Genomic DNA, 12,694 nt, shown 5'->3' with positions numbered 1-12,694 from the left:
ATAGGAGAGCTTACCTAAAGATTTCAACCAGGCAAATCTACAGCAAAGGATGACATGAATTTCAACATCAGAAATAGCAATTCCATAACCAATGGCGAGGTGAGTGTGACTGGCCTCGACAGCAGGCAGTATTTGTCCTAATATAACATCAAGAAACACTTGCAAAATTGTAATCAATGGAATCAGGGTAAAAACTTCTCATAGCTAGAACAACCATCCCAAGTAAGATGGTTATGGTTGTTGGAGGTAAGTCAACTCAGCCAGAGGACATCGCTGTTGGAGTTCCTCAAAGTAATGTCCAATGTCAAAACATCTTCAGCTGCTCCTTCAACAAACTTCCCTTCAGCTCAAGATCAGATGTGGAGATGTCTGTTGATGATTGCAAGGAGTTCAATGCTATTTGCAATCCCTCTGATACTGAAACAGTCTGTATCAACATTCACTAAGTTCTGTATAACATTCAGATTTCAGTTGATAAATGGTTAGTAATATTTACACCAGACCAGTGCCAGACAATGACCACCTTCAAGGAAAAATCTAATTAGTTACTCATGATATTCAATGGCACTGCCATAAATATTCTGGGGTTTCCACTGATCAGGGCCAGGGTTTAGATCAGAGTGGTGCTGGAAAAGCACAGCAGGTCAGGCAGCATCCTAGGAGTAGGAAAATCGACGTTTCGGGCAGGGCCAGTCATACAAACACAGGACAGGGGCTGGGCATTCTGCAAGTAAATTAGCTCCTGACTCCTCAGAGTTGGCCACTATCTGCAAGGAATACATCAGAAGTGGGGGTGGAATACCTTTGCCTGGATGAGTGCAGATCCAACAACAGTGAAACTTGAATCCGTGCATGACAAGAAGCCACTTGATAGATACCCCATTTATTTTGTAGACCACTGATGCATAGAAGTAGTAATGTACCATCTATAAGATCATCTTCCAAACCCTGACCTTCACCACTTAGAAGAACAAAGGCAATGGCAGCTCAGGTGCACTTTCAGCTGCTGGTTCCCCTCCAAGCTACATATCACCTTGACATGGAAGTATAATTGCTGTTCCCTTATCATTGCTACATCAAAATTCTGGCAGTCCCTCCCTAACAACACAATGGCTGCAGGCCTCAAAGATGGGCTCATTACCACCTTTTCAAGGACAATAAATGTTGGCCTTACAAGAAAGTTGTGCACCCCATGAATGAATATAAATAGAAAACCCATATCACTTAATTCCCTAAAATGAAATTCCTCACTTGAGGTTATCAAACATTTCTGGACCGGAATGAGAAAGAAGAGTGACCAAGTAAGTAGTTAAGTAGTACTTGAATAAACAGTAGCTGGAGGCAGATTTGCTGTCAAATGAAGGGAAGAAGTGGAATTACACTATGTACAGTGCAGAGTATGCTAGCTGTCTCACCTAGGAGGTTAGCACTGATGGAAGAATATGGAGTGTGGTAAGAAGATTGCTAAGAAGCAAAAAGATTGCCAAGTAGATCCAATGTTAGAAAGGCTCGTGGTGGGCACCTGCAGTCATTCAGCATGGAAACAAACCCTTCAGCTTCAACTCGTCCACACTGACTATGCTCCCAAGCTAAACTAGTCCCGTTTGGCCCATATCCCTCCATACCTTTCCTTTCAAGTGCTTATCCAAATATCTTTTAAATGTTGTAATTGTACCTGCATCCACCACTTCTGGCATTTCATTCCACACACTAACCACACTCTATAAACAAGTTGCCTCATGTCCTTTTTAAAACTTTCTCCTCTCATCTGAAAAATATGTTCACTCGCTGAGAACTCTCCCATCTTAGAGAAAAGACTTTTGCTTTTTTAAACCTCGTCTCTGCCCCCATGATTTTATAAACTTTATAAAGGTCACCCCTCAACCTCCTATGCTCCAGTGAAAAGAAGTCCCAGCCTATTTTTAAAACTCAAACCCTTCAATCCCAGCAATGTCCTTTTAAATCTTTTGAATATTTAGTTCAATCTTATTTTGTGAGATAGGAGGTTTTAAAACTAGTTTTAGTAAGATTAATTAAAAAAAGATTAAAGAAAAATTTACGATGTACTTTAATGTGTCACAATTTAATTGGGGTGGGGGTCAGCGATTACTACCAGTTCCACCAATGACAGTGCTTGAGAATTATTGACCTACAAGAATAATGTCTGAAAAGCTTTTCACTGGAATCTTCCCGCTACATGTCACCATTACCTTACCCTCATCACTTGAAAGTGAACACTTCTGAGCAATTCTCTTTTTTTGTTGAAGACTCACCTCCACTTGCTGCACTGTACACTGCAACTTTCCTCAAGGTGTAAAGGGATACAATTATATTATTCATCAAAACTCCTTCTTTGTTCCGTGACTAATAACAATCTACATTTATGTAGCACCTTTAAGAGAGCAAATGTTCCAACATGCTTAGCAGAAGCATTGTTCAACAAAGAATGAGCCAAAAAGGTACCAGCATGGACACCTGAAAGTTTAGTCAAAGGAAAAGGCTTTAACAAATATCTTAAAAAGATGGAAAGAGAGGGGTAGAGAGAAAGATACAGAGACAGAGCAATTTAACATACTTAATTTGGAATTCAGAGCTTAGGGCCAAGGCAGCATAAAGTGCAATTGCAAATGACATTGGAGTTGGTGAAGAGGAAGGAAAGGGTGGACAAGAGGTCTGGGCCCAATGTAGAATTCATGAATGGTTGCAGAGCTGTAGAGTGTTTCAATGATAGAGAAGAGTAATATTATAGAGAGATCTGATTATGAGGTGAGAAGTTTAAAAATGATGTATTGTTTGACTGCAAATTAAAATAACAGCAAGAACAGCAGCCAATGGCGAACAGATACAACCTTGAGATAACGAGGAAAAAACAAAGGTCAAGAGGCAGAAAGTTTTGGATGGGGAGTTCCTGAGCTTAGGACTCCAAAAAGGTACAGCTGCCAATAGTAGACTGATTGAACTTCGGATGTTTAAAGGACAGATTTTGAGCTTGTGCGGGAATTCACGCTTTTCGGGATTCAAAATGTAAACTCCAATGGGATATAAACACAGGAGCCATACAGAGCTATTTCAGTGTCCCTTGCAGTATTTTAAAAACGTATCAGAATAAAATTAAATGAGGAACACAGTCATCAGTGTGTGGGGTATTTTACAGATCGGTTGAAAGCTTGCCCAATAGAACATCAATATTGCAAATAAACTCCTTTGGTTTTTCACACTCACCTGCTGCCCATTGCGGATGAACATTCCAAACCAAGTTCGTACTTTCGCATTAGTTCCTAGCAGTAAACCACTAACAAAGGAGACCAGGTCAGTGACAGTATCTTCAGAGCCATCATTCTTGCACTGATCCAGGGTCAGGGCCACTCCAAGTCCTGGAAGGTGGCATTCCTCCACCTGTTACACAATTCGAGATATGGGATAACAGAAGAAAATCCAGGATCAGAAAAGACCATTCATCTCATTCCAATCACAACAATCATTTCATATTGGGACACTGTCAGTGTGAAAGGGAACGCTGGTAGGTATAGGCAATGCTGGATGACTAAAGAAATTGAGGGTTTGGTTAAGAAAAAGAAGGAAACATATGTCAGGTATAGACAGGATAGATCGAGTGAATCCTCAGAAACGTATAAAGAAAGTAGGAGTATACTTAAGAGGGAAATCAAGAGGGCAAAATGGGGACATGAGATAGCTTTGGCAAATAGAATTAAAGGGGAATCCAAAGGGTTTTTACAAATATATTAAGGACAAAAGGGTAACAAGGGAGAGAATAGGGCCCGTCAAAGATCAGCAAGGCGGCCTTTGTGTGGAGAAACAGAAAATGGGGGAGATACTAAATGAATATTTTGCATCAGTATTTACTGTGGAAAAGGATATGGAAGATATAGACTGTAGGGAAATAGATGGTGACATCTTGCAAAATGTCCAGATTACAGAGGAGGGAGGAGTGCTGGATGTCTTGACATGGTTAAAGTGGATAAATCCCCAGGACCTGATCAGGTGTACCTGAGAACTCTGTGGGAAGCTAGAGAAGTGACTGCTGGGCCGTTTGCTGAGATATTTGTATCATCAATAGTCACAGGTGAGGTGCTGGAAGACTGGAGGTTGGCAAACGTGGTGCCACTGTTTAAGAAGGGCGGTAAAAGCAAGCCAGGGAACTACAGACCTGTGAGCCTGACCTCAGTAGTGGTCAAGTTGTTGGAGGGAATCCTGAGGGACAGGATGTACATGTATTTGGAAAGGCAAGGACTGATTCGGTATAGTCAACATGGCTTTGTGCATGGGAAATCAAGTCTCACAAACTTGATTGAGTTTTTGAAGAAGTAACAAAGAGGATTGATGAGGGCAGAGCAGTAGATGTGATCTATATGGACTTCAATAAGGCGTTCGACAAGGTTCCCCATGGGAGACTGATTAGCAAGGTTAGATCTCGGAATACAGGGAGAACTAGCCATTTGGATACAGAACTGGCTTAAAGGTAGAAGATAGAGGGTGGTGGTGGAGCATTGTTTTTCAGACTGGAGGCCTGTGACCAGTGGAGCGCCATAAGGATCGGTGCTGGGCCCTCTACTTTTTGTCATTTACGTAAATGATTTGGATGCGAGCAAAAGAGGTACAGTTAGTAAGTTTGCAGAGGACACCAAATTTGGAGGTGTAGTGGACAGCGAAGAGGGTTACCTCAGATGACAACAGGATCTTGACCAGATGGGCCAATGGGCTGAGAATTGGCAGATGGAATTTAATTCAAATAAATACGAGGTGCTGCATTTTGGGAAAGCAAATCTTAGCAGGACTTTAATGGTAAGGTCCTAGTGGGTGTTGCTGAACAAACAGACCTTGGAGTACAGGTTCATAGCTCCTTGAAAGTGGAGTCGCAGGTAGATAGGATAGTGAAGGCGGCGTTTGGTATGCTTTTCTTGATTGGTCAGAGTATTGAGTACAGGAGTTGGGAGGTCATGTTGCGGCTGTACAGGACATTGGTTAGGCCACTGTTGGAATATTGCCTGCAATTCTGGTCTCCTTCCTATCGGAAAGATGTTGTGAAACTTGAAAGGGTTCAGAAAAGATTTACAAGAATGTTGCCAGGTTGGAAGATCTGAGCTACAGGGAGAGGCTGAACAGGCTGGGGCTGTTTTCCCTGGAGCGTCGGAGGATGAGGGGTGACCTTATTGAGGTTTACAAAATTATGAGGGGCATGGATAGGATAAATAGACAAAGCCTTTTCCCTGGGGTCAGGGAATCCAGAACTAGGGGGCATAGGTTTAGGGTGAGAGGGGAAAGATATAAAAGAGACCTATGGGGCAACTTTTTCCATGCAGAGGGTGCTACCTGTATGGAATGAGCTGCCAGAGGATGTGGTGGAGGCTGGTACAATTGCAATATTTAAGAGGCATTTGGATGGGTATATGAATAGGAAGGGTTTGGAGGGATATGGGCTGTGTGCTGGCAGGTGGGACTACATTGGGTTGGGATATCTGGTCAGCACGGACAGATTGGACTGAAGGGTCTGTTTCCATGCTGTACATCTCTATGACTCTACGCCTTTCTCCAGTTGATTAGTGAGAACCACGTTCCTACTGCCCCATGTTTTGAAATATAAAATTAAAAAACAAAATATGTGGTATCATAATGGCCAGATGCTTGTGTTTTGGGTGGAAACTGTGACTTAGATGTAAATTAACTCAGAACTGCTTCACTTTCCAGCAGTTTATTGCTTAAACTTGTTTGTGCATTAAGGCAATGTTTTAGTGGTTGAATATAGCACAGAATGCAACTTAAAGTTTTGCACTAAAATATATCAAGGACTATTTTAAAGAGTGGTAACCTGAAGGAGTTTATTAATGTAACCAAAAATGTATTAACCATTAAAAAGCCCTTTGAAGAAAATAATTTTAATATTTGAAAATAACACAAATTTTATGATTTATTATTGGCGCAATAGTAAGTATCTTAGGTCTATTAAAAAGACGATATTTTTAAAAAAGCAAGAGCCTCTGTGCTCTTGCAGCCAGTTGTGGTGGATCAATGTCTAAATGTTTTTAAGAAAATATAAACATGAAGGAAATTACTTGCACCTGAAATTCCTTGATCTTTTGTGCTGGTTTGCCCAATTTTGGGCAAATTACTCTGGCATCCTAACAAAAGTCCAGACTGTTGTCTCCACATAACACTTAAACCATATCCTCAACAGATACGGCTTCCTTATAATTTTTTTTGAAAAAATTAAAAACAGTGAAACTTACACATATAGTAATAGCTTAAGTAAAGCTTTCAGAATTCAAACACAAGATGTGATGACTATAAATATGTATAGCTTTTTTTTATATTGACAAGAATCTTCAGCAATGCCTCCACTCAGTAAATACATTGCATCATCTTTCAGTGTTGCCATTCACTCCATTTGGGTGTATTTGACAGATGAATGTGAATGAAAATACACTGAGAGTCACAGTTATACAGCACAGAAACTGATTCTTTGGTCCAACTAGCTCATGTCGAACAGATATTCTAAATGAATTTATTCCCAGTTGTCAGCATTTGGCACATACCTCTCTCAACCCTTCTTATTCATGTAATCATCCAGATGTTTTTAAACGCTGTAATTATTCCAGTCTCCACCACCTTCTCTGACAGCTCATTCCATACATGCACCATCCTTTGCATGAAAACGTTGCCCCTTAGGTCCCTTTCAAATCTTTTCACACTCACCTTAAACCTATGCCCCCTAGTTTTGGATTCCCCTGTCCTGGGGAAAAGACCTTGGCTGTTCACTCTATCCATGCCCCTCATGATTTTCTAAACTCCTACAAGGCCACCCCTCAGACTCCAATAGTCCAGGAAAGCCCCAGCCTATTCAGCTTCTCCTATTCAGCTCAAACCCTCAATCCTGGCAAATCCTTGTAAATCTTTTCTGTACCCTTTCAAGTTTCACAACATCTTTCCTATAGCAGGGAGATCAGAATTCCAAAATGCAGTATTCCAAAAGTGGTCTAACCAATGTCCTGTACAGCCCAACATGACCTTTCAATTCCTATAATCAATGCATTGACGAACAAAAGCAAGCGTACAAAACGCCTTCTTTATTATCCTGTCTACCTACAAGTCCACTTTGAGGGAACTATGAACCTGCACTCCAAGGTCTTGTTTCTCAGCAACACACCTCAGGACCTTACCATTAAGTGTATATGTCCTGCCCTGTTTCGCCTTTCCAAAATGAAGTACCTTTTATCCAAATTAAACTCCATCTGCCACTCCTTGGTACACTGGCCCATCTGATCAAGGTCCTGATGTACTCAGAGGTAACCTTCTTTACTGTCCACTACACCAATTTTGGTATCATCTGCAAATTTACTAACCATACCTCCTATATTCACATCCAAATCATTTACACAAGTGACAAAAAGCAGTAAACCCAGCACTGATCCTTGTGGCACACCACTGGTCACTGGCCTCCAGTCTGAAAAGCAACCCTCTGTCTTCTACCTTTGAGCCAATTATTTACCCAAATGACCAGTTCTCCCTGTATTCCATGTGATTGAATTTTGTTAACCAGTCTACCATGCAGAACCTTGTCAAATGTCTTACTGTAGTTCATATAGACCACTTCCACCGTTCATCAATCCTCTTTGTCACTTCTTCAAAAAAAAAACTCAAGCAGGTTAGCGAGACACAATTTTGTATGCACAGAGCCATGCTGACTATCCCTAATCAGTACCTGCCTTTCCAAACACATGTAAATCCTGTTCCTCATAATATCCTCCAACAACTTGCCCATCATGGATGTCAGGCTCATTCATATATAATTCCCTGCTTTTCCTTACCACCTTTCTTAAATAATGACACCACATTTGCCAACCTCCAGTCTTCTGGTACCTCATTTGTGGCTACTGATGATACAAATATCTCAGCAAGGGGCCCAATCACTTCCCTGCCTTCCCACAAATTTCTAGGTTATACCTGATCAGGTCCCAGAGATGTATCCACCTTCGTGTTTTAAGATGTCCAGCACCACCTCTTCTGTAATAGAGACTTTTCAAGATATCGCTATTTACTTCACCAAGTTCTCTAGCTTCCATATTCTTCTTCATAGTAAAAACTGATACAAAATGCTTGTTTTGTATCTCACCCATCTTCTGCACTTCCAGACATAGGCAGCCTTGCTCTTCTTTAAGAGGCCTTATTCTCTCTCTACTTACCCTTTCATCTTTAAAAGCTATCTCGTGTCCTCTTTATGCCATCCTGACTTCTTCTCAAGTTGAGTAGATTGAAACCATGCACTACTCTACTCAGCTGTTGCATGTTGGTAAAGCTCAGATATGCCAGACTGCATTGCCCATTTGACTATATCTCAATCGCTTCAAAGGATGCACTTTTTGATTTCTTAGGCACCTCTGCAAAGTTTACAAAATGCAAATAATCTCTTACCACCATGGCTCTGACATTTAAGGCTTGGGAAGGATTCATTTTGCACAGCTGCCGAAGCGTCTCAGTTCTGCGACGACCCCCAACACTCTCTTCATCCTGTCGCTCACCATTTTTTATTAAACCCCTGCAAACTGAACAACAGAATGTGTTACTTACAAGCCCACAATACTATCTAAACTCCTGATTTTCATCAAGTTATTATTTCATCTCACTCTAATTCTATACTTAATTACTATTTTCCTTCAATTGCGTGAACTTCCCCAATTTGCTCTGCACCACCTCTTGTCAACTGGTAGACAAAATGTTCAGACATTTTGTAGCTTGCAAGCAGTCACTAGAAGGGAGCGTGGGGAGAGCATAGGAATGGAAGAGAGGGAAGTAGGCATTAGCGAATGGCCCATGGAGACTGTCCCATCACTTGATACAATCACAGCTGACTTTGGGCTTTCACTCCACTTTTTGTCTATTGGCTATATTGCTTGATGCTGAGACATCAAACATCTGCATATTTCAGCCTTAACTATATTCAATAATGAATCACTTACGACCTTCTGAAATTTCAAAGGATTCACAATAATCCAAAAAGCAAAACATCTCAGCCCTTAACAGGTGTTTCTTGTTTTGAGACTGTCCTAATTTTAGTTTTCTCTAGTTGGAGCATCTACCTCTCAGCGGTCTACTCTTTTCAGCCCCATTCAGAAATTGATATCTTTCAATTAAACATTCTCATTCATCTAAGCTTTAGTTTACTCTATTCTCTTATGATAGAAGAAAGGGGATCAAAGGGACCAATCTAGTGAACCTTCACAGCATGGTCTCCGATGCAAATATATCTTTTGAAAATGGAGACCAAAACCACACACTGTGTTCTAGGTATTACCTCACTAAAGCTCTATTCAATTGTAGCAAGACCACATTACTGTACTCCAGTCCCACATTAAATGAAGGACAACATGCTATTTGCCTTCCCAGTTGTATGCTGTACCTGCATGAAACTTCCTGCATTCTTAAAAGGCTCTTCTTCCATACAAACCTAATGACAGTGAATCAAATAAATGTCACTCCTAGGTGACATTCGGAACTTCTTTATAAAATGATGATTGACAAAATATCTCTCTGTGTGAAATGATGACAAAATCCCCAAGCTCATCACTTGGACATCCTTCAGGAGGTATCATCATGGTACATGTGACACCTTGCAAAAAGCAAAAAAAAAATTCAGCTATAATAATGGATGACTTTAATCTGATGCAGATTGGGCAATTCAAATCAATTATAGCATTGGGGACAAATTCCTGGAATGTGTAGATGATGGTTTTGGATCAATGTTGAGGAACTGACTAGAAGACAGGCCATCTTATGACTGAGTATTGCGTACTGAGAAAGGAATAATTGACAATCTAGTTGTGCAAGGCCTTTTTCATGGTGGTGAAGGGGGAGTCAACATTATATGAAAGAGTTATTTATTGAGAAGAAGTGGCAAAGTTGATTCTGAGACCAGGGTATGAATCCAAATAGGGGGAAACTAATGGCATGAAGCACGAACTGGTTATGATACACTGGGGAGCATTACTTGAAGGGATGACAGTGAATAGGCAATGGCAAACATTTAGAAAATGCATGGAGGAACTACAACAATTGATTATTCCTGTCTGGCACAAAATTAAACCTAGAAAGTTGGTCTGGCCATGGCTAACAAGGGAAATTAAGGAAAGCATTAGATCCAAGGAAAGCAAACAAATTGTCCAAACATACCTGAAGATTGGGAGCATAGTTAGATTTTAGCAAAGCAGGACAAAGAGATTATTATGAGAAAAATAGATTACGAGAGTAAACTTGTGAGGAACATACAAAGTAAAAGTTTCCATGGGTGTGGAAAGAAAACAAAAATTAAGGAAGACACATGTAAGCCCTTTCTTAGAAGCAGGGGAAATTATAAAAAGGAACAAAAAGATGGTAGACCCATTAAATACATTTTTTTGGTTCTGTCTTCACAAAGAAGGATACAAATAATGTCCCAAAACTGTTGGGGGAACACCAGGTCCAGTGAAAGAGAGGAACTGAAGGAAATCAGTGTTAGTTGAGAATTGATTTGGGGGAAATTGATGGGAATAAAGGCTGACAAATCCCCAGGGTCCAATAATCTACAACTCAATATTTAAGCAAGTAGTCCCTGAAATAGCAGATCATCCTTCAAGATTCTAGAGACTCTGGAACAGTTCCTAGGAATTGAATGATTGCGAATGTAACACCATTATTTTAATTTTAAAAGATGGTAAAGAACAAGGGGAATTATAGACCAGTTAGCCTGATATCAGTAGTAGGGAAAATGGTAGAGTCTATTATAAAATATTTAATAACAGCACTCAAAATAGAGACAGGATTGGACAAAATCAAAATGAATTTACAAAAGGGGAAACCATGTTTGACAAATTTTCTGGAATTTTTCAAGAATGGAACTAGTCGAGTTGATAAGGGGAACCAGTGGATGTGGTTTACTTGGGCTTACAAAATGTGTTTTGTCAGGTACCACATAAGAGATTCATATGTAAAACTAAGTGCATTAGATTGGGGGTAGCATACTGACATGGATGGAGAACCGGTTGGCTGACAGGAAACAAAGAATAGGAATAAATAGGTCATTTCCTGAGTATCAGCCAGTGACCAGTGGAGTATTGCAGGGAAGCATTTTGTTCCCAACTATTCACAACATATTAATAATTCAGCTGTTGGAACTAAATGTACTGTCTCTGACACAAAGCTGGGTGGAAGGGGAAACTGTGAAGAGGATGCAGAGATGCTTCTATGTGATTTATAAGAGTTGAGTGAGTGGATAAATGTATGGCAGACATGATGTAGTTAAATAGGAGGTTATTCACTTTGGTATCATGAACAGACAGGTAGATTTTCTGAATGTTGATAGCTTGGGAAAAGGAGAGGTGTAATGAAGCATATGCTTGCACACAAGTTGCTGAAATCAAGCATGCAGGTGAAACAGGCAGAGAAGGCAAAGATTATGTTGATTTTCATAGCAAGAGGATTTGAGGACAGGAGCAGAGATGTCTTTCTACAGTTTGCCTTGGTGAGACCACATCTAAAATACTACAGTACATGCAGTTTTGGTCTCCTGAGCTGAGGAAGGATGTCCTGGTTATGGAGGGAGTGCAACAAAGGTTTACTACATTGATTCCTGAGATGAATAGGGCTGATGCAAGACGACAGAGTGGATCAGTCAAAACTATATTCACTTGAGTTTAAAAGAATAGGAGGATAGGAATCTCATGGAAGCCTTTAAATTTGAACAGGACAGGGTAAATACAGGAAGGACGTTCCCGATGACGGCAGGTAGACCAGACCAGGGGTCAAAGTCTAAAGATACAGGGTAGGCCATTTAGGAGTTGAAGAGAAATGTTTTCAGCCAGATAGTGGTGAGCCAGTGGCATTCACTGCCACAGAAAATGTTTGGAGGCAAAAACATCTAAAGTTTTCAAGAAGATAGGTATAGTTCTGAAGGCTAAAGGCATCAAAGGATTTTGTGGCAAAAGTAGAAACAAGGTACCAAAGTAGGTGACTGGCCACGATCACATAGAATGGTGGAGGAAGTTTGAAGGGCGAAATTGCCTTCTTCTGTTCCTATTCTGTGTTTCTATCTCAACCCTAATACCGAAGCAAATGATCTTTGCAAAGATGAATACATTTCTAAGAATAAAATTGAATTTTAGTACATTATTTTATTCTTGGTCCTTAGACTTTCTCAAGCCATCACAACATCAGTAAAAAAAAAAAGTGTTAAAAGAAAGATCATTACCTTCATTGAAGCTGTCAGGAACATTGGCCACTAACAAACACATAAACCATGATCCATTTCGTACATGAAGCAAAGCCTCAGCTACTTCAGTAATTGGCAACAGTGATGGAAGTTCTGAGGGAAGAGAAATAAAGCACCACACAATTTATATTATAACATTACTGCATACCACATGTGCTACCCAATGGCTTTACTCTGAAACATTAAAATGATTTTTGCACCCAAGAATTTGTATAATGGCACATATATAGTTTGGATAAGCAAGCAATTCACTTTCTCCAAATATGCAAGTTATTTTCAGGATATATAATTGGCTTAACAGTAGGAGACAGAGGGGTGGTGGAGGGTTGTTCCTCAGACTGGAGACCTGTCACCAGCAGTGTTCCACAGGGATTGGCTCTGAGTCCTCTTTCGTTTGTCATTTATATAAATGATTTGGAGAACACAGAAGGCATGGTT

General features: G+C 40.3%; 1 protein-coding gene across 5 annotated transcripts in view; it reads right to left on the bottom strand.

The window, feature by feature from the left end:
* Positions 1 to 12,694, bottom strand: part of ints2 (integrator complex subunit 2) — a 69,036-nt gene that overhangs the window by 38,938 nt on the left and 17,404 nt on the right. For all 5 annotated transcript variants that reach the window (XM_087977204.1, XM_087977202.1, XM_087977201.1 and 2 more), the window contains 3 exons: positions 12,236 to 12,349; positions 8,428 to 8,558; positions 3,223 to 3,396 (listed from right to left, as the gene is read on the bottom strand). In XM_087977204.1, coding sequence (XP_087833330.1) covers positions 3,223 to 3,396; positions 8,428 to 8,558; positions 12,236 to 12,349 — 419 coding nt within the window. The remainder of the gene's footprint in view (positions 1 to 3,222; positions 3,397 to 8,427; positions 8,559 to 12,235; positions 12,350 to 12,694) is intronic.

The sequence above is a fragment of the Chiloscyllium plagiosum genome, unplaced genomic scaffold (assembly GCF_037043375.1).
Source record: "Chiloscyllium plagiosum isolate Xiang-an unplaced genomic scaffold, Cpla_swu_hap1 HiC_scaffold_31, whole genome shotgun sequence".
Taxonomy (NCBI): domain Eukaryota; kingdom Metazoa; phylum Chordata; class Chondrichthyes; order Orectolobiformes; family Hemiscylliidae; genus Chiloscyllium; species Chiloscyllium plagiosum.
Note: the sequence above shows the minus strand (reverse complement) of the source record. Positions and strands in the feature narration are given on the sequence as shown.